Source organism: Struthio camelus, chromosome 17 (genome assembly GCF_040807025.1).
Source record: "Struthio camelus isolate bStrCam1 chromosome 17, bStrCam1.hap1, whole genome shotgun sequence".
In the NCBI taxonomy this organism is placed as follows: Eukaryota; Metazoa; Chordata; class Aves; order Struthioniformes; family Struthionidae; genus Struthio; species Struthio camelus.
The window spans coordinates 17,969,770-17,994,691 of NC_090958.1; the positions used below are offsets into that span (position 1 = coordinate 17,969,770).

The window sequence follows — 24,922 nt, forward strand, 5'->3', positions numbered from 1 at the left end:
TTGGTGAATATTTGTAATGTCCTCATTGACCGAGTGGTGTCCACTATTAATATATTCTTTCACATTCCTCTAGCAATATTGGATCAGTTCACTCAAAAAAACTACAAATTAAAACTTTCTTGAATATGCCTGTACTTCAGTGTAAAGAAAACTGATGTGGGTACTAAAAGCAGTGCAGTGGCACAAACACAAGTGATTATTACCACTTATGTTTCAGTATACTAAATCCTGCTAATGTGACTCTGAAAATAGTAGTGCTTTTATTGAACAGCTGTTGCCAAGACTGCTAGAGAGCACAGAAATTTGACTTTACAAACGCTTTTTCAAAAAATGACAAAACAAGGCAGGGAGGTTTGTTTTTTAAATGCATACATTATGCGAAAGCATTTCCAATAGTTTTGTAAAATTTTAAGATGGGTCAAATTCTTGAATAGCATCTTTGTTTTTTGTTCAGGTCAAGCAGTGCTTTGGGCTATTTAAAATGAGTGGGCTCTTACAGTTCGAGTGGACTAGATCAAAGCATATATGCACTGAGTGTTATTTTTCCCAAAAAATAATCAATTTGAAAAATGTTTGCCTATAACATGAATATTTATGCTGATCCTCCATTAAATTAATGATGAATGAGTTTTGGCTTTGAAACTGAATGAATGCAACATTAAAGAAAAGTGCAGTCAGTATATAGGTAGGAAATCTCTTCAATCCTATTTAACATTTAACAAAAAGTAGTATAACAAAATCCGTTTTCAAATATAAGGTCATGGTCTATTCCTGTAGTTGAAAACTAATCTTTTGCGATGCTTAGTTTGTTAGTAGACGTACCTACCGGGTGTTCTTTTGAATGCTTATACTGTTGACAATGCTTTCATTTAGACGACAGCTTTTGGAGGAGATAAAGATCCTTATGAAGAGTGGACTTATGATGACTTCTTTAATGAAGATGGGATAGTTCTTGATCCACAGATAGCTCTTCCAGTTGCATATGAAACTATTGCTTCTCTTCTACCAATTTCTGGTAAAACTTCTTCCTGAATGTTGAGTCAATATACAATCTCTATTTCATTTCATACAGATTTTTTTTAATCTAGGCCCCAGTTAATCTAGGAACAGAAATAATTCAGCACGTGTATGTGGAAATTAACACCTCATAAATCACTATTAAGTCAACTCATGGAAGAAGTATCCATTGAGGGGGCTATAGAATATAGAGATGGCTTCTTTATGTTCTGATCCAGGAAGACTCTGAACTACAAATAGCTGAAGACTGGTAGAGTGCTCTAGAGAAGTATTACTATGAGCTTGCCCTGTTCTTATCATCTTCAGACATTTTTTGGTGGCTACTAGCAGAGACAGGATTTTAAGCAAGATAAAGTTCAGGTTAGATCTAGAATGACTGTCCATATGTTAAACACCATTGTAGATGAATGCACCTTTTAAAAAATTTCAAGTATTATGAGCAAAACTACAATGTTGTAGGTGCTGAAAAAGACACTGCAGAGTTTTGCAGAAGCAGCACTGTGTATTTTTAGGGTTGGAGGGGGATGTAAATACTTTTTCCTAACATGTCATTGGTATATTTGCAAATAAGTGCTTTTTTAATACTATTTCATAGGGCTAAATCTATCTACCTTTGAGGGATATGCTTATTTGATTGATTTAATCAGATTTATTTCTTTCACAGATAAATATTTACATTGGCTGTCCTATCGAGGCAAAAGGATTTGCACGTAAAGCAATTACTGAAAATTGTTGGCTTGTATTCCTTTATGCGTTTGATGAGATATTCCTTCCTATAAAATAACTGATAATTAGGCTCACTGTGAATTCTGCTCTTGCTTAGTTCTTATTTTATGTACTGTCCTTGAAGCATAGTATTTTTAAATGACTTCCAGGAATCGTAACGATGCTGAGATCTTGGCACACTGCTGACATTTATGTGTCTTTCAGAGAACAAGCTGTATCCTTTGGACTCAACAAGCTTGGCAAACTGTGCATTTACTAAAGGTACCGTGACACCAGATTGACCACTTTAAAAGTATAAATAATTAGACAAGTAGAGAATGTGGGATTTAAATGAAACCCACATAAGCATGACTAGCTCTTAGTTTTTAAATAGATGTCTAGATGTTTAAATTACAGCCTGATGTTAGGGAAACAGCTTGATTCAGCACAAAAGACACCAGGCTGGATGGTAATTTCTGTCGTTCACCTATGTGTTTTTTGGGCATGTTGTCAAAGACGACAAGTAGATTTCTTCAGTTCAGAAGTGCCAGAGCTACTAGCTAGGAGCCATTACAGCCTTTCCAAGAAGATGGCAAGCATCTGATTTTTGAACTCTAATGACAGTCTATCTTAAGTTTAAAAACCCTGCAGATTCAAGGTTTATGAAGGAAGTTAAGGCTGATCTTGTGATATCAATTTAATGAAGAAAAACAGGAACTGCTCTGATATACGTTAAGCATATTGTCTTGGAATTTTTATATACTAATTGTCTTCTGGGCTTGTTTGTTTCTGGTGAAATGCATCATAGGACAGAACCTTCTGCTGCCAGCTAGAACACCCATCTGTGCAGAGCTACAAAACCTCATGGAATGTAGTCAGTGTGAATTAGCTTTGCGCCTAATAGTCTGTTCATTTGGATCCTGTCTTCAGCATGGCGTATCAAACAACGTGGATTTGTCTCTGAGTGAGAAGGTACAGCAAGGAGTACGCTGAATTTTGCTGGGAAAAGATTTGCAACTATGTCAGCCATTAATAATTTCAGAGTTGTGGTACAAGTAGTTGGTAGGTTAGGGAAGGGCTATCCCCATGACCTCCCTGAAATTTCTACCATCTGACCAGATGGGCAGTAGTTTTGTGAGATGCTAGTTTTTTTTTCCTCTATTTCTCACAGGCATCTGTTTCTCTTTGCAAAATATGTTCAGAACCAAACTCCTAGCCTCTGCATGGAGGTCAGGAATAAAATGGGTTTTAGTAATAGGTTAGTATACGGTTTCACATTACGTTATCATTATTTTGTATGGGAAAAGCTGCGAGGAGAGTATTCAAGTAACGTTGCCACATTCAAAAGCGCTAGGAAACAAATTATTTTTCTATTCAAAAGAGATCTTTCGAAGAACTTAATTCTGAAAATAAAATTACTATAGTGCTTCTTAGTATGCTATAAATGACAAGAGAAGTTGAAGGCTTAGAATTTATTTTAACCATCAACTGACTATCTTTTTTTATATTAGCTACATGATGGCAAAATGCTAGCTGACACCAAAAGCTTTCTCATTGCTATGAAACAGAAGTCCACTTCAGCAATTATGACCACTATCCAGACCTTGCTACACAAGGTGAGAACGTTCTGTATCCAGAAGAGGCTACCCTTCCTACCGCAGAAAGTCATTCTGACATTTTCAAGTGTCCAAATGCCATAAACCCCACATAGTCTGGAAAAAATTACGCATCTTGGAAAACCACAGAGAAGGAGAAGGAAGCAGTGACAGTATTTCACCAATGGGAGACGAGTGGGTTCCACAGCCTCACGTCTCCATACCAGAATGAGACAGAGGTGGGCTGGATGGCCTGACAGGGCTAGCTTCAGCAGCCCCTGCTGCCTTACTTCCTTCCACAGCCAGGATGTGCATTACTGGATAGCTTCTGAATTGACACCACCTTGCTGGCAGCCACATATTGTCACCCTAGCACACCTCTTGTAAGCTGTGGCTCTTAAATCATACGCTGGTTGCTCTGCCTGCAGGGTTTTGTACAGTGGGAGATCAAGTTCTGTTGGAGTCCAAGTGCTACTAGATTATAATAATGGCCTTTATGATTTGCAGGTATTTTCTACCTGATTTTCAATCCTAATTTCATTTTAGATTTTTTTTTAACACTTCTTTAACTGAAGAGTCTTTTAAAAAGCTGTCAGAAAACTTGCAATATGCTGTCTTCTAAGGCATTTTAAACTAAAGCCGGTTAGTTTTAGACTGCCTTCAGTATATATTAATTTGAAAAATTTGAACAAATTCTCTCTCCCACTCACTGTGTACTCTATATAAACAGTTCATAAACGCTATATAAAACAAATTCGTAAAATTTATAACTTTTTTTTTTTTTTTAAATACACAGGTGTTCAACTGTCGTCTCATAGATCAGAATCTGGCATTGGGATACTGCACAATTTTGCCCAAGGAAGAAATGTTCAATAAACTCTGGGATGTCATAAACAATACATGGCAAAATTACAAAAAAGTCCTGGTAAGTTCACAAGGCCGTGTATTTCTTCAACATATACAGCATGTTAAAGAGTTTCTTCAAGATGTTAGGAATGTCATATAGAAGTACAGTGGTTTGCCCTTATTAAGGGTACAGCTGTTTGAACAAATTCCCCACTACGTGCACCGCTAAGAGATAAGCCACCTCCGTTTATCGCAGAGTAAAACTGTGCACTGCTCCTACAATATTTTGGAGACACTGTTCTTTAACAGTGATTGAAAAGAATTAAAGGAGTAAATAAATACACGCATTGAAATATAAAGGATGATGGGAAGCAAAGGATAAAGAAATAGGGAATTAGAGTGCAATCAACTTGCAGAAGAGGTTGAGTCTAAAAGTTCCTGTTGTATAATTATCACTTTCACTAATACAGTACTGGGAAAATATTATAACTGGACCAGTAGCTATGACCTGCTAACTCAGGAGATATGGTAACCCTGGTAGTATTTTCTGTGAAGACTGTTTCCTTCTTACACAATTGTGTGATAATCTATGAATTGTTTAAGCTGCCCCAAAAATTGGGACCTTAGTATTCTCTGTATTTATGTTCACTTCCCTTCTCTTTTTTAAGGCAGTAGCTCTAGTTGGAGCACAGCTTGCTACCTACTGTGGTGAAGAAGAAGAAAAAAGGAAATTCCAAGAATTGGTCACTGATGCAGAATGGGGTATCCAACTTGGTAAATTTGGGGTAAGTTGGAATATTCTGAGGGTTTTATTAACTGATTAAATGTCGGCACAGTCTGAGATGCATTGATTTAAGATTCAGCTGTAAAGAAAGTTGGACTTTTTTAACTTTTCATTCAGCCTGTGCTGAAATAAAGTTCAGAAATTGAGAAATGTAATAATTAAGGATGCTGTAAAAGAACTTTAAGTGCTTAAGCATTGTTTGACACAGGGAATATTCAGAAAATGCACTGCTTTTTCCTGCTCTAAAGATCTCTGCGCTGTAGCTAAAGCACAAATTTTAAAGGTTAACTAAATAAGGAATTAGTTTTGATACTGTCCAAAAGAGTTCTTTGGGAAGAACATGAAATGTTTCTTTATCTGTAGATTTCTTTCGAGACTGTATTTAGACAACCACCAGTAAGGAAGAAGGAACTCATAAGAACTCTGGTACAGAATCCAAAAGTAGACACAGATCTCATATTGAATTACTGCAGGTAATAATTGAGGTAAATCAGGCCTGTGTTTAATTGTGGCTGTAATAATAACCATGCTTATCGAAATCTGTTTTGGTTTAAATAGATCCTGATTTATGTAACATGCAAATTTATCTTCTTAAAAAAAAAAAACACACACACACATAAATCTGGCCTTGGTGAATTTGTTCATAAGGAAATAAGCACCTTGACCACACCAAAGGTCATGAAGAAAACGTTCTGTTCTCTTCTAGTACTTTTATGCTGGACAGTGATGCCGCACTGCAGCTTTGTATTGAAACGCTTCTTCTCCAGAATGCTAACACAAATCATATTGAAGATGACTCTGCAGAATACAGTGAGAAGCAACCTCATTCCACATTACTGGCTAGAGCTCTAGCAATAATTCCTCTACTGAAAAGCACAAAAGACCTGGTCATGAGCCTCAGTGGAATATTGTACAAGGTAAAAATAATAATAATAATAACCAAAACAAACAGGAATGCATACAAAAAGTAGGCATCTTATCTCAAATGCTGCATATTACTTGAATGATAGATTAAAGTAATCACTTGTGGTTATAATTCTTTGGAAATCTGAAAAAGCTATTTTTTCCAGTTGAGCTACAGAATGTAAATGTTACATTTCAGTTCTCTATACAGAAAAGTAGAACAAAATATCTAATTGTTTTTAAAGACAGGTAAAGTCTTCCTTTCCCAACATGCATTAAAAATTAATACAATAGTCAAACAAAAAGTTGCTTTCAAGAAACACACCATACAGGAAATGTTTTAAAATGCTACATTAAGAACATAGAGAGTCAAAAGATGTATTTTAGGGCAAGTCTTTCTCTCCCCCTCTCTATTCATCACCAGTGTCACTGGTCTTACTGCAGTATCCTGGCTGTTTTTTAGGCGTTAGGATTATGAAACAGAAGTCTTTTGTTGTCTTAGGGAACTATGTCATGATGTTTATACTGTTTCTTCAATAATTAGATTTAAAATTGAATAAATGTAACTCAGTTGTACGTTTTTATAAGAGAAATCATATAAAGTCTTATATGTAAATTATTATTTTGAACAGCTTGATCCATATGACTATGAAACTATTGAAATTATCCTGAAAGTGATACAGAATGCTGATGAAAAGAACACCAGTATCCAGTTGAATCAGGTATGACCAAATACATTACTGTTACTTTGTTAATAGCATCTGTATTCTCTTTTGTCTGCTTATTAGTGTAATTATTCAAGAGTCTGTTGAAATTAATTCAGTTATTCCATCTAGGCAGCTTTCATTCAGAAAATAACATCAAGAAATAGTGATCTCTAGCTGTCTCTCAGCAGTGGGTCAGAGCAGGGATAAAAACTCGACAGAGCTGTAACAACTCTGACAAATGATGTGTGTCCAAACTTTAGGTTTTAATGAGGGGAAAAACATAGTAGTCACAGGTTTTGTTTTGTTTTCTTAATTATTATTATTTTTTCTCTCTAGGCTTTGAGCCTTCTCAAACATCTGAAATCTTACAAAAGAATTTCCCCACCTGTGGACCTGGAACACCAATATGTTTTAGAGCATGTGATTCCCTTATCTCCAGCTGCCCAAACCAGACTGCCCTTTCATCTGATATTCTTTAGAACAACACAATGTTTCTGGAACATAATATGTATGTTCAGTTTTCTTTCTGGCAAAATGCATGTATTATTCCCTTTCACTTTGCTATCTGTGAACTTTAGAGATCTATAGTCTTTATTTTATTAATTTTATTTCTATACTAATGTAGCTATTTTCCCAATGCTTCTTAAAGCACTTGTGCTCCCAAATTGCTACTGGTGAGGTGACTGGCTTTCAGCGGACCTAAGACAATACAGTACAGAGTTTAATACAATACAGAGTTCTGTCCTCAAATGGACAGAGCCTCTCAAAGAGCAAAGAAACCAAAGTATTCTACATCCCAGACCAGCCTGCCTAATTAAGATTATATTCTTTTTCTCCCAGTGGAGGCCTATCAATAAACTGAAAGTGCTTAATTTTATATAGGTAGACTGTGACACTATCATAAGCAGCGCTCTATTTCCTTACAGCCGCAGAGCTCAGTGAGGAATCCTTCCCAACGCTTCTGCTGATTTCCAAATTAATGAAGGTAAAGTTGTATCTTTAAAGGATTTATTTCAAAGTTGTCTCCTCTCCACCCTCCCTACCCCAAGAAAAGAGTGCAAGCTTTCTTCTTTCCATTTACGTGGTTCTGGTCTCGCTTATAGACCTTCTGACAACGTTTAACCTACTTTAACGCTTTTCTAGGTTTCACTGGATACCTTACACATGTCTGCAGCTCGACATGTCTTTGAAAAAAAACTGAAACCAAAAATATTTGAAATGAGAAACACTGGGTATACATCAGTTATTAATAAGGAAACAACTAAAACTGTACAGACAATTCAGTCATATCTGTTGTCTATAATTAATCCAGAGTGGACCGTTGCTATTGCTCACAAGATTGCACAAGAATTTCCAACAGGTAAGGTACATATCTGACTTGAGGGGCAAAGTAACTGCAAGGAAGAGAAATGATTTGAGGGGGGGAAAAAAAGCTGGACTGTAAGCAAACGTCAGTTTAGTATTCTTGGATTAAGCCTGGGGAGGCTTGATAAGAATAAGATGTGTTTTGTCCCCTATATCCAATTTTGAGCGGTAAGCTAGAAGGACCGCTATTGTACAACCCAGCACTGTTGCATTCTGTGTTTTTCTTTTCTCATTTAAACCATACTGTCTCACTTAAAGCTACTGCCTATCTAGCTTTGCCCCAACATATATCATCCTCTTCTGCTAGACAAGTTTTCTGGCAAAAGGAAATAACCCGGCTAAATCCCAGCTTCTCGCTTCTGAGTCCAAATAAATAATAATTTTTCTTCTTTAGGAACAAGGATTCTCTTAATATTTGAAATAACTTTAAAAAAAACCTCCAAAGAACCGCTTTAAATAAAATGGATATTCTGTATATTGTATTACTGCATGAAAACTAACTTTGTGTATTTTATTTTATTTTATTTTTTTCCTAAAGGTCCTGACCAGATTCAGGCATTGAAATTCTGTCTCTATCTAGCTGAGAAATGGCTAAAGAACACTACAGCTAAGGTAATGACAAACTGCTTGCAAAACTGTTGTAATCTAGTCAGATATTTATTTTAGTGTTTTGTCTTTTGGTGTTTTGGATAGTGAAGTATACACTTCTGTAATGTATATACTTCTGTACTGTAACCAAGCCTGGTATAGAGAATACTTTCTTTAAAGCAAAGAGCAACCTGGATAATACTATCTCTTTGCATAAAAACGTCCGTAGGTACAGATACAGAAATACATCAGAAGAACAAGTCTTGTCCCCCCTGTTAACTGCTTCAGGCTACAAAAAGGTTAATGTGATTTTTTTCTAGAGCTTTTGAGTAAAAGGAGGTTGATTTATATAAAACTGAGGTGTTTTGCTACAGGATGATGCACATGAAAAAGCAGAAGTCCTGCAGAAGAAATTATATATGCAGTATAAGAGAGCAGCTACAGAAAATGTTCTAATAACCCATAAGTTGAACACTGCAGAACACTTGAAGTCTATTGGGAAGCCAGCAAATCTTATCGTTTTGCTATATGAGCATTGCAGTATAGACCAAAGAATCCAAAATCCAACTGGCAGAGACTATCCAGGCAAGTATGCATTACCTAGTTTCAAAGGGACAAAAAAAGTTTCTTGAAAAATCCTGAGCAAGAAAATTCTTGTTTGTAAATATATTCTCTCTATCTATTTATGTAGATATCCATGCGGCAGCTAAGGAGATAGCTGAAATTAACAACTTGGATATGAACAAAATTTGGGATAAACTGCTAGATAAATGGCTGTGTCCAAGTATTCTGCCATCAGAAGTAAGTCATCTCTGGCGATTTGATTTTAGATAAAACTGGCCGATTACATAAACTCTATTTTTTTTGAACAAGGGAGAAAAATGCAGTTATTTTTGCACAATTCACCTTTAGTGCAAACAAATATATTTAAGATGCATCTGAATTCAGACTACAAACGATTTTGATACCGTCTTACGTAAGCCACTATTTCTAGCAGGAATAATTTGAAATGCCTTTAATTCTCTCTGTATAGAGATTAAAATTTTATACTTGCTGTTGCACTAAGGATATGTGGCCAGTCAAAAGGAGTGAAGGAGTGAGATATATATATATATATATATATATATATATATTAGCCTCACCAAACGATGATTCTAGAGTTGACAAGAGGCTGAATCCTCTCCTGCTGCTACTTACAGCAAACTGAGGGTTGACTGCTGCTCATGCTGTACCCCATACATCTGGATAAAAAAGAGCAGGGAGCAGAAACTGTCTCTGCTTCAAAATACCGGTTAGCAGGATGAAGGAGGAAGGAGTGTTGTTGACTGCCACACATACAGTTAAATAAAGAGAGGACTGATAAAGTCAAAACTCCTTTCCTTGGCTGCATTAGCAGAGGTGCCCAGTCTTCAGATAGGATTTAAGCAAAGATTCACAACTCAGCAATTTTTCCAAACAATTCAAATAACTCTTACAACTCTTCTCCCCCTCCCCCCCCACCATATATTTTTAGAGAACTCAAGGAATCTTTGGAGACGTACAGGAAGACGAAGAACTCCGAAGGTATATATGTTGTCTTACATATATTATAGCCAATTATTCTTATCTCACAAGTTTAACTATATCTGGCTTTTCCATTGGCAAGAAGCACAGTAGTATAGGAGATTCAGAACTCACTGCTGCAGTCTCGAATAAGAAAAAAAAATCCTATCAACAGTGATGATGAAGTATAGGCAAGAAATGTCATGTTAGTGCTGATGATCTTAGTCTTGATCTTCTTGCCCTATCAAATAATGCAGTTTGTATCTATTAATTACTGATAATTTGCAAAAATAGAACTGCATAGCAGATACACTTACTCTACAGCAGTCTCGTTTTGGCTGCTTTGTTGAAAGTGCAGGAGCTACATTTTAATGAAGGCTGAAAATATTATTTTTTTTTAAACTTTTACATATTGTAATCGGAGCAATTATTTTGCTCTCTAGAAGTTAATAGCACTAGATAATATAAAAATATCGTTGTCTATATTTTGTCACCTTTTCATTTTTTTATTTGCCAGTGATGTCAGTTTTAAATTTTCAATTATTTAGTTATGAAATTCCATTTGCAATAACTTACATATGTAAGTGTTTGTAAGAGGAGTTATTTGGGTTTTTCTCATCCTTTTCTATAGCCTCAGGATCTCTTATCCTCAAAGTCTTTTCAACAGTGAAATATATTTATATTTATATGAAAAATTATATATTGTATTTCAGCGTCAATGCTGTACTCGTATTTACAAAAAAATGCATTTTTGCAGAGTTATATATCTTCTTCAGTCACGCCCAATGGATTACAGTTCACGAATGCTTTTTGCAATTACAACATCTGCTACATCTGTAAGTTTCTAAATGCTACTTTTAATTTGCTACTTAAACTTTCCCCTGTTATTAAAATCAAATATTATCATTTGTTTAAGTGTATTGATTTCAAACTACAGGTTTTGTATCTGTCTCTGGATAGTTTATATGTCTGTGTGAGCTCTATGCTTCTTCCACGCCTTCTTTTGGAGTAAAATTAATGTTCACTGAATTTTGCTGTTTTACTGTAAAGAGGGGCGATTGCACTCCAGATTTTCTAAGTTTACTGCCGATATTACCTGAAAATAACATCATTCAACATTTTTCTAGAAAATGTTTTAAGCCTGTATAGTAATATATTGGTTCACTTTGACTGGACAAAGTTAAAGAGGGAAAATTATTTTAGCACACCCTTAACCTTTAGTCTTTCACACGTACTAGATGCGTATATATGTCTATTGCAAATATTTTTCTCATTTGTGTTAATATTCTAAAGCTATAAAACAGCCGGTTTAGCAATGTTCTTTGAGGCTGATAAGTATTTCAGCTGGGCAGTACAAAAGTTGAAGGTAATCCAGTCTGTTACTTAGCCTAGATTTATGCTAAATGAATCTAAAAATCTTAGAAGGATCATACAAAACACATATAGCCCTCTTTTCAGTTGTTCAAACAGTGATTGTAAATATTCACTTTTTTTCTCCTCTTTCCCCTCTCAGCCCATTGGTGTTAATCAGTTGACATTCGCTCACAGGAGCAGAGCGCTTAAGTGTCTGCTCTACTTGGCAGATACCAATACTGTGGAATCACTCTTCAAGAAACCCATTGAGAAAATAAAGTAAGATGAATTTTCCTTAAGTTATTACTTAAAAATAACATATTGCTAGTCTTTAACAGCCATTGGAAGCAAATCTATAATATATGGAGAAGTGTTTCTTTGTTTTATTTGTTTGTTTTTATCTTTTAAAATTATATCTGATGATTAGATCTTTTAACTTCACTGTAAGGCAATCTAATATATCATAGTCCTTTTTGATAAACCTGGAACTAACATGGCATTATGTGGAAAATACTTTATTCCATTTTGCATAGATTGCAGTTACTTCTCTAGTAACTGAATATTTTCCGCTATCCATAGTTTAGGACAATGTTCAGATTCTATTTTAGATAGCACATCTTGAGTATAAGTTACCCTTTTTCTCTTCAAATGTGGGCCTCTTGCAAAGACATCATCTTCTGAGGGGGAGAAAAAAAATCAGCGGAATAATGTTGGTTCTCTGAAAGCAACTGTGGAACCAGCTTCCTCAGAGTAGATCTACAATATAAATTCTATGCTGGTAATCTGGAGTTAGGGCCCTTTTATGGAAAGTGATGTTTAGAGTGTGTGATGCCAAATACCTACATGTGGGTTTCTGTAAATATGCAGTCTCTGTGTGTGAATTAAATTCTAGTGTAAGAGTTACAGGAACTGGTTTGTCTTTAGAGATGATTCAAGCTGTCCATCATTCAGAATGAGGTTTCTGTAGATAACTACCAAGATCTTCTGTAGGTAACTACCAGGATCTTAGTGTTTTTATTAATGAAAGAGATCAATCTACATTATTCCAGCTTTTATTAAAGCAACAGAAGAATACCTTTTCAGTATTCTCCTGAACTTGATTATATAAGTTATAATCATCACTGTAAATATTGTTAGCTCCAGGTTTTTGCCTTTATTTATTTATTTATTTATTTTAAACAGATATTTTCTAAAGTGCTGCATTTATCTGGCAGAGTTTGAAATCTTGAATATCCCATATACTTATGAATCATTTCATAAAAGCCCTAAGGAAGGAATGATTAAGGGGCTATGGAAGAATCACAGCCATGAACCCACGGTATGATCTTAAATCCTTTGTGACCATTTTTTTTTTTTTTTTTTTTTATGTACTGTGTGAAATGTGCACCATTGTACACAGTGTATGTATTTCTAAACACAAGTTGCTCCAAAGTACATAGACTACTTATGGTCACTTAAAAATACCAGCAAGTATGCAGTTACCCTAAAGACTGTTAGGTTTCAGAGTGCCGGTATCAGAGGATGAAAAACATCTCACTAGGTTGTTTGTTGCCATAATGCTTAATAAGTTTCTATTATAAGCTGTTGATGTGCTGAGTACTACCCATTAAGTGATTATTTTCTAGTACTTGCCCACCTTCATGTATCCCTACCTTGTCTCTTGTCTTAGAAGGAAGACTTTTGGTGCAGAAGGCCCCCCCTCACATTTTCTTTTTCCTCCCCTCTTCCCTTCACCCCTCTTTTTTTTTTTTTTTAATAACCCAGGGGATACTTGAAGTTGCTCAGAATAATTCATTCTGAAGCACAAGGTATTAAATATTAACAGGTGTATACTTTTAGAATAGCTGTCATTACTTATCTAATATGGCAGCAATAGACTCAATTTATGCTCTGCTTAGAAACTTAAATCAGACAATTGCTTTATGTTACTGAGTATGATTTTTAAACAGCTAAATTAACACAGAAGACAAGGGCAGGTAAATGAGACTTCCAGAGAGAAATTAGTGCATGACAAGAAAGGCTTCAACGGTAGTACTTTTGATTTATGGCCACAAAAGATCTGTTCTTTAGCTGAAATATACACATGCTAGTTTAAAATATGAAAACTACAGATTAAAAGAGCTTTAGTCTTCCCCTACACTTTATCATTTTATTTTCTGGTTTTATTTTAATCCTCTTCATGAGCATACAGTAATTTTGTATGTGTCCTGGTTTTGACCTTTTAGGTGATCAAGGTCCAGGCAAAACCATAAAAATGTGAAATTACTCTGGCAAACAGAAAAGGTTTGAAGATCATGAAAGTATATTTATTAAAATACACTGTGTCCTTGTTCCCCTTCAGGCTGTTAGACTTGTATCTGAACTTTGTCTAGAATATAAAGTATATGACTCTCAACTCTGGAATGGCCTACTACAGAAGCTTCTTGGTTTCAATATGGTAAGGAACTTTTAAGCATGAAGTTCTGCAGTGAGGTGAGAAAAAGACTTTTTAAACCTCTGATTTCTAAAGAATGTGATAGATGTATAAATTCTAAAATTATTGTGAGCTATTATCTTATCTACGCTCTATATGGTTACTGTGCATCTTTGTTCCTGAACACTTATGAAGCTTTGAGGAATTAGTGTTTTAATAGTACTGCTTGAGAACTCTGATCTTAAATTGTTCTAGCTGTATGAATTTTTTGAAGGGGAAAAACCTTTCAGGTGTCAAGACAACTAAATCCTATGATAAATTATTTCTTCATAGCATTGTAATTTTACAACAACATATTATGCGTATTTTTATGTCTGTATAACTATATATATATACACACACACACACATACACATATGTACACACAAACTGAGTGTATCTACACATATATGTGTATGCACACACGTTACCCCCTAAAATATTCTAGGACTACTATTATGGTAGTAATCCTAATTTTGCAATTCATAATCTTAATCTGGTTTTTAAACTTAATAGAATGTTACTGTAACCTAAGGAGGTAAGAGATGTGACTGACATTGTGACTGTATCTCAAGCAGGTATTCAAGCTAGCCTTAATCTAATAAGAGCCAGGTACGAATAGCAAGGAAGACAGGATCACTAAGTTTTCGACACTAGTTGTACTACTACTGGAAATCTTGGATACTTTCGAAGACAACACATGTGGCTACTGCTAGTGAAAACTTAATTTACTAAATTATAAATTGCATTTCCTCATGCATCAGTTGCTCCTCCTAAAGGAAACAGAGATACCTTGAGGAACTAAGTTCACATCTTAAACAAGCATAATGCAGTCCTGTAGATTACTATCAAATCTTCAGAAAAACACTGTAGCATTTTATTATGGAATATTTATGTTTCAGATTCAACATCTAAGAAAAGTTTTGATAGCAATTACTGGGATTCATTCATTGTGGGAGGTAAGCAAATATTCTGCTAGTGTCTCTTGCTGCTCTTCATTTAACAGGAGTATAGTATTGTGGGGGAGAGTGTGGGAGTCATCTATACAAGTGTGCTACACATGAAAAGATTCCCCTTTAATGATTATTCCTATGACACTGCACCATGCAATTGAGTAGTTACTTATCACTTAAATGGTGCATTTTGCACTTGTGATTTCTTCAGTGTACCCTTATTTTACGTGTTTTATGTAGTTGGACAGAGCAACGTCAAAATAGGGCAAGAATCTTAGACTAAGAGATGAGAAAAGCAATGTTAGGGAATAATCCCTCCAATATTTAAAAACAAAAAAGACTTCTTCCACCTATAATGGATCAAGGTGTCTGTATTTACAAGTACACTTAGCTACAACTGTGTATGACTATTACTTTAAAAACTTATTTTTTAACAGATCCCCAACTTCAGTCGAGCTTGGCGAAGTGTAGTTCTGTCACCGTTTCTTACAGGTAGCTTAATTACCATGTTTGTCTGTCATGTCTGTCATGTTTGTATAGTAACTTTGTTATATAATTACTCGGTCAGGGTTTCAGTCACTCATTTCTTTATTTTTTAGCTTCATGTCCACCGAGTCCTAAGCAGTTGGAAGAATGCTGTGAATGTTTTGTAATTCTGCTGAAGTAAGTAGATATTACATTCTGCATTTGGATTGGTTTGAATGGGAATTTCCCCTTTTAATCACTCTTCTAACCCCCTGGAACATGCAAAGCAGCTCTGAGAATTGGGGATTCTAATCTGAGGCATGGCAAAGAGCCTTCTGCCTCTCATGGGAGGGGCAGAATCAGGGTATGATCTCAAAATTCAGTGCTTGCCCACAGGCTGTTGGCAAAATGCGCTATAACTCAGTACCTTGGCTGTCTAAACTGTACTGGGAACTTTGAATTGGGACTTTGCGCAGGCTGCTGAAAACCAGTTTCTGCCCCCATGAGGGATGTCAGTCTCCAAAAGTGTCAGGACAGAACTAATGGTCACCCTAAAAGTCCAGTTAATTCTTTTTCTTAGCCAAGTATTGCATGTTTCCCCAAACATTAAACAGAGTATGAGAGAATGCATTCATTTTCCTATGAAGAGTAAACCTGATACAGGGAAAAAAAGCCAATAATTGCACATATATAAATGTGGTTCACCTACAGTATTAACTCTCCAAAGCATTCTATGCATAAACCTGTTTTGCATTGCCTTTACAATGTAAGCTGAGAACTTCCCTCCTAATCTTCTGAAGGTGTCCTGTTCTGGCTGACATGGATGTCATTGGAATAGCTAAACAATATGCACAACTGGACCTTCCAGCTTTTGCTTTGGGATGCCTATTGCTGATTCCTCAGTCTGAGAAACGACAGCAGCAAATTCAGGTAAACAAGTGTGTGTTTCTGCTGCCCAGGGAAATGCATTTAAACATGTTATTTTCAAGAGACTGTGAAATATGGCATCTTCTAACTCTAGCTTATTTGAATATATTGCTGCTGAGCCAGCTGCTCAGCACCTCCCACCAACAGAGGCTATTGCACGAAGTCCCCAAATTTCTGCTTCTGAAAGGGATCTGAAAACTTTTTTTTTTTTTTAAAGGAAAATCAGCTAGCTTCAAGTCATCCTCAGCAGCTTTGTCATGTGACTTTGTCTTTTGCGGGTTAGAAACTGCTTTATGGGTCCCACCCTCCACCAGAGTTAAGAGGTCTGTAATGCCAAGCAGAGGGCTTGAGCAGCTGATTCATCCGTTTACTTACTCCAAATATTTGCTAGAGTCTTACCTTTCCTGATATACAGTGTTCGTTTATGATGAACAGTCAGTATGCATGGGGGAGGGGGAAGCAAGAAGTAAAAACAAGCCTATACACCAAAGCAGTGTGAAGTTAATGCCAGCATGTATAATCACTGAGGAGCTATTAGTAGGCTAGCCTCCAGCAGCTTGTAAGAGAAGTACAGAATCCTATTTCAGACAAATGTTTAAGGTTGTGAACACCCTTCTCTTTAGAAAGATGCTTGATACACATCACATGTTCTGATGTAAATCTTTTGCCTTACGTGCATAGTGAGGACATAGCTTTATTTTCACTGTTTCCTTTCTCTTCTCATATATTTCCATGACTTTATGCTCCATGTCTTTCTCCTTGAGGAAGCACTACAGGCTGCTCCCATATATGTTATGTCAACACTGGCACAAGTAAAGGCATCTCAAATTTCCGTTTGTTAAAAGTTCAAGTTCAGATTTTTCCCAAATTATAGCACTAGTGTAAGAAATTTAGTCTGCTGGCAACGAGAGTCAAAGTCTACGATAACAGCTACAGCAAAATGCCATTTGGGAGTTAAATGCAATAAAAATACTGTTCTTTCAATCAAACTGCACAGATACTGGTTGGAGAACGTCGTATTTGTACCTGGTGACTCAAAATACAAACTGTTCCTGAATAAATCAAATTCTTGTTCTGAAGGGAAAGAGTGTATATTGTAATCATTCACAGAATGATGTTTTGTATCTTTTTTTGCAAGGGTTTCTTATCAACATGTAACACAGAAACTGTACTGCAACAAATAGATGAACATATGAACACTGGAGAAGTAGTGGGGTTTGCTTCTCAGGTAAATAAATAACATATTTCTCTTACCTTTGATTCACAGGTTTTCTTGATGGGTAAGTGTACATAGAAACCTCTTTTCCTCTCTACCCAATCTTGCCAAGCATCAGTTGGCAAAATGCAGTGACATTTCCAGGGATTTTCGCATTGGCCAGTATTTTTTACACCGTATTGTGTTACAGACTGTCCCTATTCGTAGGACGGCATTGTTGGCAGCGGGAATACTTTATATTAAATTAATGTTTTAAGCAAAAAAGCCAAAGGGCTCACAAAACTGCATTCTCTCTTACCTTCCCTTGACTTCCTAAGGGCAAGTTTCTTAACTCATTGCCCTATCTGAACCTGAGGTTAGTCTGCACAAAAATTTGCCATTTTGCAGCACTACAAAATGTTTGTTCTGCTCATTTCAGTAATGTGGCAAGAAAAATCTGAGCTCTTCTTATTATTATTCAAGAGTCAAGCTTCTTATATTTAAAATATTAATACTTTTCCATTACTAAAACTTGTATCTGCTACTTTTCAGATTAGAGCTTTGGTTTTGGACAACATCATAAATGACAAGCTATATGAAAAATTTTTGAAAACTAAGTATTTTCCACTGTTGAAGCAGCAACTGATGAATACTCACCGAATTAAAGAACTGGTGGATTATTTTGCCAGCAAGGACTGGTAGGTTGATAGAAAGTAAAACAAATGATGCATTGCTGATGCAAGTCAAACTGAATCTTTTCTTTATTTTGGTTTTAGTTACTAAAAAGTCCTGGAGCTTTTTCAATACTTAAGAATCTTAAGTACTTTAGAAGAGTTTTGAAAGTATTTCTAGGTTTAAAAAAAAAATTTAAAAACAAGAAAAAAACTCTCCTTACTACTTTGCATAAATAGAGGACAGCTTTACAGTGTGGTTTGAATCAGATTACCCCTAAAGTTGTAAGCAGATCAAACTCTGTTAAAATAGCAGAAGTAACCTGACTGAAACAGCAAACATTTTCACTTTGAATCAGTTTACCTTATCTTCCGATGAGTTTAGCTTAGTAGTATCACAGACTTGCAGCTTCAGCAGTGAGAACACTTTGAAAACAATAAACAAGTTGCCTCTACTTGAGATTTAGGAGTGGCTTGGCCACTGAGTATTTTCAAGTGTTAGAAATACCTATCAGGTTCCGCTGTTTTTTTTTTAAGAGAACTTCAGTTGATGAAGTTGAAAAAATTTTTTGCCTCCTACAGCGTTGATGATGCAACAGCCTTAATACAAGAGTATCAAGAGAAATGTGGAAATCCTGCTCTAGTGGACGCATCACCTTCTGATATTCTGAAGGTAAAACAAACCACCATCATACCTGAAACAGGGAAACAACTACTTATCTAAACTAAGGTTTTCACTTAACTCTTTTTGCTAAAAGCTAGTTGGCCAATATTTTAGTAAAATATATTGTATACAGTAAAGTATTCATTTACTGACTCAAATAAAATATATTTTAATCAAATCTATGTAGTGCTAAGCATTACACCTTTAAGTACTTTTACAGGACTTAAATTATATCTAGCTTTTCTAAACTCTATTAATACTGTCTTCTTATCCTCCAGGTGTTTCAAAATGGACCTGAGACCTGTGATTGATAAAGTCTTCATTTACCCTTTGTCTTTTCTCCCTCTACTGGCATGATTAGTGATATTCATTGGGAATACATGTTCTCGTCAACTAACAGTGACTGAAAACCTTAATGCTCTTTTACCAAAAGCTACCACAAGCTTTTCGATTTTTTTTTTTTTTTTAACTGATCTAGGCTGTTTTTTCTCCTTACCAGCAGAAATATTCTAGCCCTGTTGAAACAGTTTAGATTGACAGCAGGATTTCCTGTTTCTTTTTAAACAGCAAGGTTCTTATTCAGCACTTTGATATTCAGATGAATTAAACTTTCTTTCCATTAACCTTATATTATTTCTCCATGTTCCTAAGTCTGTTGTCAGGCTCGCTCTAAAACTTCTCATTCACGTAAACATCACCTTCTGTGATAGTGCTAAACTCTTTTAAACTCTAAGTGCTGATGTACTTCATGTAAATACACGTTGTAGACAAATCCTAATTTTAATTACAGTGAGCATAAATAAACTTTTGAATTGATTTTTGGCTTTAAAGTGTTCTGTAAATTTTTTTTTCTAATGACGAAGTTGCAATAAGTTCACATTGTACTCACTCACTGATCTTTCTTAATGAAAACTAACATTTGTGAAAGCTTTCTTTGTAAACTGTTCTTTCTGTAGCTCCCTAGTAAGCTAGAGGAATAAGCATGTATTTCACTGCAATACCTGCAGGTTAACCAAACCTACATCATATTGTTTAATTTTTTTCCCCTGGGAGACTAGAATGAACTGCTTTAGCTTTTTCTAAGGTAAAGCAAGTTTAGTGTGACTAGAAACAAGGTATTGAGTCAAAGCTTGTGGCACAGAAGTAAGGCTCCTAGTTGATTCTTTAAGTTTTGTGGCTAACCCATTAATCTAACTCAAACTTTCATAACAATGGTAATACTGTACAGCTTTTCACAAATACTGCACTGATAAGAGTCATAAATATGCAAAGGAAACAAGCCGCTTTTGAATGCTAAACATTCTTCTGTAGAAGACAGAAGATAAAACTCTCTTTATTGGAAAATTAGCAGCCAAGAAAAATGGGAGCTGTTAAATACATTCAGTTCCCTACAGCCAGCTGAGAGTAGGACCGTCAAAAGCTCCAGCCCTCTTGAACACTCAGTTTCTTAGTCTTCAGTAGTGGTACAAGTGCCACATGGAATTACATTATTTTTAAAATCTTATATATGGAGGAAAGTGTGTGTATATATAGTGTCAGATATATAAATATATATATAAGCCAAGTAAAAGAAAGCCTCTCTTTACTCATTACAGATTTAATTAGAACATCCTTCAGTAAAGCATAAAAGTTGTTCTAAACCACTTACTTACTTCCAATTAGTGAAACTCAGTTTCATTAAAATCAGTTAGTGATTTTACTAAGCACAGAATTTAACTTTCTGCAGTTAAATTACTATTGTTGTGAGTTGATTCTAATCTCTTCAGAATCTACCACTCCATTTATTCTTTCAACTTAATTTGGAATGAGAAATCAAATGTATTCTGAAGCAAACCTAACATGCCTCCCAGAACCTCAATCTTTAATGTGTTTAAGCCTGTTAGAAGAGCCTTATGCTAAATTTATCCTTTAGACATAAATCACCAACCAAACATCAGGCTGTTTGTTAAGCGTTACCAAAAAAGGTATTGCCAGACACTTTAAGAACTTGCATTTGTATAACTTGCACTTTTCAGCAGTGGTTCATAAAACTTAGGTTTTTCTATGAAGTGAAAAGAGTTTATTACAATGTTAAGGAATAGTATTTAAACACTAGTTATTTTAATGGGATATTTTTACAAATCAAATCATACAAGAGAAAATAAGCAAACACGTTTTGAAGTTGATACTAATGAGCTACATTGTTAAGCTGTTAGCAAGTAAGTGTAGTACTGTAAACTAGTAATCGAGTCTTGCAGTAACTTGCAGTTCAAGAATGAGATGGTAAAAATACCAGACAAGCAAAGACACTAAGATTTTTTGTATTCAATTCTTTCTACTTTCACATCATCTCCGATTAGTTGATAAACATATGTAACGACTGTAGAAGCTTGGATATCCATCAGCACAAATGAAGGAATGATGTTGCTAGAAAGAAGGGGGGAAAATTGATACATTAATTGAATATACTAGCCTTAATGGTTGACTACTAGACTTCTTAACAGAAGGCACTCCAAGAAACATGGATTTGAATTTTGTAAGCACAGTACACTAAATCTAAGCTTTAAGTATTTCACTATCATTTCTTTCAGTCAGGGAGATTTGGCAAGCACTGTCACCCCCCAGCCATGACATTTAAAATCACAAACACTAACCTTCACAATGATTACTGTTATTCAATTTGTTACAATAAAAAGCGTTAACAGAAAATCCCCATAGATATTTCCCATACTTCACTTACTTCTCTAAGGCATGATAAGCTCCTGTAGCTGATCCTGGATTGATATAGAATTTGTTTTCATGTTCAAATGCCTCAAATTTGTGTGTATGTCCTGAAATTAAGATGTCCACATCAAACTGCCTTTGTAGCAGTGCCAGGCTGGCCATATCACCCCAAGGAATAACCTGATGGCCATGAATCAGCCCAATTTTGAATTGTCCAACAGTTACAACTTTCTGTTCAGGGTAATTCAGATTCTAAAATAAAAAAAAAAAGTCAATTAGCTATACAAGCTTTATTAAAAAATACTTATGTGAGACCAAGAGTGAGGAGCTTATGGAAATACTCTGTAATTGGCCCTATTGCTGCACAATGAGCGCTACAAAGCTGCATTCACGAAAACTGTTGAGAACTTTTTTAAGAGTCAAAGAACTTCAGTGGTGTGACAACAGCACATCCTGTTTGCCAGAGTCCTAGACTTGGCTAATTACACAAATTGCTTCTTGGGCAAGTCACACTATTGATCGTAACCCCAACTCTTTTGCTCAATTTGATGTTCATAGTACTCTTAATGTCATGTATGCTCAGTTTGCCCGCTTTTACTTAAGTTACAAATAACCTAAATATTACCTTTCTGTAAAGAGGCACATACCTCATCAAAGTCCCCTCTCACAACATGAACATCCCCAGCCAGAGTCTTGAGGTAGTCATAAGTGTCCTTGGTGCAGAGGTTTCCTGTGCAGAGGATGTGCTGGATCTTTCCTGGAACCAGCAGTTTTTTGAATTTAGCTGGGAGGCTGTTGCATCGGTGTGGAATGTGAAGATCTCCTAATACTAACACCAACTTATCAGGTGTCATGACAGGAAAGAAAGATCGTTATGGATCCTTATTGAGAAAGACCAGCAAGAATCATTAGGAAGCAAGAAGCATGCCAATGTTTTCCTCAGTTTCATAGTTTTGCATTTGATGTAAAAGCTACCAAAATAAAAAATTAAATGATGATGGAATTTATGTATATTTGAGGGAAAACAATGGCCCCTATTAACATAGAATGGTGCTGAGAGAAGGGCCTTAAAAAGACAAAGGTCTGCAGAGGTTTTTTTTGTTTTTATGATAGCAGTTGCAAGGTATAATAAAAGAAATGTATTACTACTTCATGTAATTTACACAAACTTAGGAGCTACAGTAAACTGTCCCAGCTTTTTTTCTTAAACATTTACAAAAAACTAAGACACCTCTCTAACATCTGTTCAAGCACAGACCTGGATAAACTATGGCCACTTCCCTTTAAAAATCCTTCTTCCAATTTTTTTTTTACTTTAATTATTTATTCTTCCTCATAAAAAGTAATAAAAATGCAAATGTGCAATGTGTTATGAGTTAACCAGAATAGGAAGCTTGATCAGAGCCATTATTGTAGGAAACACTGAACAGCAGCAGAGTAAGACAACAATATTTTTGTTAAACATGACACTGCACCAAAGATAAACCAGACTACCACATACAGTGTTTCCATTACCAGATATATTCATAGGATTGGGGCTTCAAAGTTAAGGATTTAGATGAAGTAAGACAATAGTTTAATATCACAGGCTTTAAATGTGCTAATAAAGAAATAATTAATGCAAGCAAAGTAGCAAAAAATTAATTATGCAAAAAGGGCATGAAAAGCTCTGTAAAGCATGGGTACTATGTTACTACACCATAGAAACACTGGATCTAAAGACAGTCATCCCTGTTACCCTGACAAACTGTCTCTGTCAGTATGGAACTATTTATCTCCCAACCAGAATGCTTTCTTAGTAAGATACTTCCTAAAATGACAGCCATCAAATGTGTTTGTAAAACATATAATCCACATATACATATATGTATAACAGTGGTAACTACACTATAAAGTTACCTTTTTAAATATTTGCTATTTTTTTTTTATTCTTAGCCCATGCAACTATATTCATGCTGATGGTCATTAAAAAAAGGCAGAGAAGGCTTGAGAATTTTTTTTTCCCTTTCTTTTTTAACTAATAAAGCCTCAGAGCTAGCATGAAAGCCAAGCATCTTTGGAGAACAGATTGGTAAAGCAATACAAAGATTTTTTAACTTGTGAGTTGTTTTAAAACAATTAAACAATTTAAAACAAGCCCAGGACAGAAAAATAAAGACATATTTTTGATGGCCTTCTAAGAATTCCAAGTGAAAAATACTCTTACTGGTATCAGTCTAGAGACAGTATACTTTAAAGCATGTAAAAATATGCGTTCATAAGAAGCGATTTTGATGGTAACAAAGTAACAATAGATGGATTCTCTTACTGATGTTTAAGGGACTTATGCAGGCAATAGTAGTTATGCATTTAATACTTAATCAAATTATGCTGCCCCTTAAAACACATAACCCCACTGAAGTCAGCAGAGCTTTTCCTCTGCTGAGGAATAGGCAGGCCACATACTTTCCTGCGAATCATGTTTCAATTCCCATCAATTAAAGAAAAGCCTAGAAGACTACAACAACAACAACAACAACAATCAAGTGTTTAATAATCAGATGTATCTGTAACAAAAAATAATGACAAAGTATGATACAACATCTGGCTTTGACCAGGAATTTAGGTACATGAACTTGGCTTGAGCAGCAGCCGCTTCCTATCTCATATGTATCAGCCCACGTTCACATCACCACGGAACTTTAACAAGCCCTTACCGCCAGTGTTAGCAACAGCCAAGAGGAGTAAACTTACTCTGTGCCCAGCCTTATTGGAATGAAGAAGTTGATTGCAGACAGGGGGAATGAAAAACAGGGTGAAACATGATCAATGTTAAACCAAAGAAAGCAACAGAAAAGAAAACATAGCCAAACGAATAGACAAATAATAATTAATGAATTTTTAATGTTATGAAGGAAGCGTTCAAAAAAAACAAAACAAAAAAAAAAATCAGTTACTGTGCCACAACCCGCCCCCGGCTGAGCTCAGGCCCGCGTCGGCCTCCTTGCCGCGGGCACCTACCGCCTCCGGGCTCCCCCCGCCGCTCCCCGACCCCCCGCGGGCGGCGGCCGCTCAGGGAGCAACCGAAGCGGGCCCAGGCCCCGGCGCCGGCCGCCCCCTCGCCGCGGGGGCCCAGAGCCGCGGCCCGGCGGCGGGGGGCAGCTCCCCGCGCTCGGGGGAGGGGGGGGCTCCCCGCGTTGAGGGGGGGGGCAGCCCCCACGCCCCCCCCCCTTCCGCCGCTCACCATCCTGCTGCGCTCCGCGCGACGCCCCCCTCACACAGGCTGGCGGCGGCTCCTCCCGGAAGCGAGCGGCTGGCTCCAACCGCCCGCTACGGCGCCTCGGGAGGGCCAACGCAGGCCGAAACGCGCTCCTCCTCCTCCACCGCTCGCTCGCACCCTCCCCCTCCCCGCCGCGGCGCCTACATCCGGGTCTCTGAGGAGCGCTGAACCCCTCCCCCCAGCTCTGCGGGGTTTCCCGCCCTTTTGCGACCGTCGTGTGAGGGGAAG

At 36.4% G+C, this 24,922-nt stretch overlaps 2 protein-coding genes across 6 annotated transcripts in view; one reads left to right on the forward strand and one right to left on the reverse strand.

Moving 5' to 3' along the window:
- The window catches only part of KNTC1 (kinetochore associated 1), a 41,528-nt gene extending 21,980 nt beyond the window's left edge, over positions 1 to 19,548 (forward strand). For 3 of the 4 annotated variants that reach the window (XM_068911094.1, XM_068911095.1, XM_068911096.1), the window contains 28 exons: positions 874 to 1,015; positions 1,948 to 2,004; positions 2,531 to 2,694; positions 3,234 to 3,338; positions 4,114 to 4,242; positions 4,832 to 4,948; positions 5,311 to 5,420; positions 5,654 to 5,864; positions 6,483 to 6,572; positions 6,894 to 7,065; positions 7,484 to 7,542; positions 7,701 to 7,917; positions 8,461 to 8,534; positions 8,885 to 9,095; positions 9,202 to 9,311; positions 10,024 to 10,073; positions 10,810 to 10,888; positions 11,566 to 11,684; positions 12,588 to 12,723; positions 13,747 to 13,842; positions 14,760 to 14,816; positions 15,248 to 15,302; positions 15,410 to 15,473; positions 16,076 to 16,205; positions 17,341 to 17,430; positions 17,950 to 18,095; positions 18,651 to 18,741; positions 19,011 to 19,548. In XM_068911094.1, coding sequence (XP_068767195.1) covers positions 874 to 1,015; positions 1,948 to 2,004; positions 2,531 to 2,694; positions 3,234 to 3,338; positions 4,114 to 4,242; positions 4,832 to 4,948; positions 5,311 to 5,420; positions 5,654 to 5,864; positions 6,483 to 6,572; positions 6,894 to 7,065; positions 7,484 to 7,542; positions 7,701 to 7,917; positions 8,461 to 8,534; positions 8,885 to 9,095; positions 9,202 to 9,311; positions 10,024 to 10,073; positions 10,810 to 10,888; positions 11,566 to 11,684; positions 12,588 to 12,723; positions 13,747 to 13,842; positions 14,760 to 14,816; positions 15,248 to 15,302; positions 15,410 to 15,473; positions 16,076 to 16,205; positions 17,341 to 17,430; positions 17,950 to 18,095; positions 18,651 to 18,741; positions 19,011 to 19,043 — 3,114 coding nt within the window. In that variant the 3' untranslated portion in view covers positions 19,044 to 19,548. The remainder of the gene's footprint in view (positions 1 to 873; positions 1,016 to 1,947; positions 2,005 to 2,530; positions 2,695 to 3,233; positions 3,339 to 4,113; positions 4,243 to 4,831; positions 4,949 to 5,310; positions 5,421 to 5,653; positions 5,865 to 6,482; positions 6,573 to 6,893; positions 7,066 to 7,483; positions 7,543 to 7,700; positions 7,918 to 8,460; positions 8,535 to 8,884; positions 9,096 to 9,201; positions 9,312 to 10,023; positions 10,074 to 10,809; positions 10,889 to 11,565; positions 11,685 to 12,587; positions 12,724 to 13,746; positions 13,843 to 14,759; positions 14,817 to 15,247; positions 15,303 to 15,409; positions 15,474 to 16,075; positions 16,206 to 17,340; positions 17,431 to 17,949; positions 18,096 to 18,650; positions 18,742 to 19,010) is intronic. The other variant, XR_011135062.1, reaches the window with a different exon arrangement.
- A 1,262-nt stretch (positions 19,549 to 20,810) lies between these two features.
- On the reverse strand, positions 20,811 to 24,913 carry VPS29 (VPS29 retromer complex component). 2 transcript variants are annotated; one of them, XM_068911097.1, is made up of 4 exons: positions 24,659 to 24,913; positions 22,083 to 22,274; positions 21,452 to 21,687; positions 20,811 to 21,138 (listed from the first exon to the last, which is right to left on the reverse strand). In XM_068911097.1, the coding sequence occupies exons 1-4, from the start codon at positions 24,659 to 24,661 to the stop codon at positions 21,021 to 21,023; spliced, it is 549 nt and encodes a 182-aa protein (XP_068767198.1). In that variant the 5' UTR covers positions 24,662 to 24,913; the 3' UTR covers positions 20,811 to 21,020. The 2 variants fall into 2 exon arrangements, with proteins under 2 accessions (XP_068767198.1, XP_009664859.1); XM_009666564.2 differs by lacking the exon at positions 24,659 to 24,913 and having other exon boundaries at positions 22,083 to 22,304.
- Positions 24,914 to 24,922: the final 9 nt, after the last annotated feature.

Excerpts from the sequence above, each read along its gene's own strand:
- VPS29 (XM_009666564.2), bottom strand. The coding sequence starts at position 22,289 with ATGACACCTGATAAGTTGGTGTTAGTATTAGGAGATCTTCACATTCCA. Across the intron at positions 21,688-22,082 it reads TGAGAGGGGACTTTGATGAG|AATCTGAATTACCCTGAACA; the intron begins GTATGTGCCTCT and ends TTTTTATTTTAG. Across the intron at positions 21,139-21,451 it reads GCTTATCATGCCTTAGAGAA|CAACATCATTCCTTCATTTG; the intron begins GTAAGTGAAGTA and ends CCTTCTTTCTAG.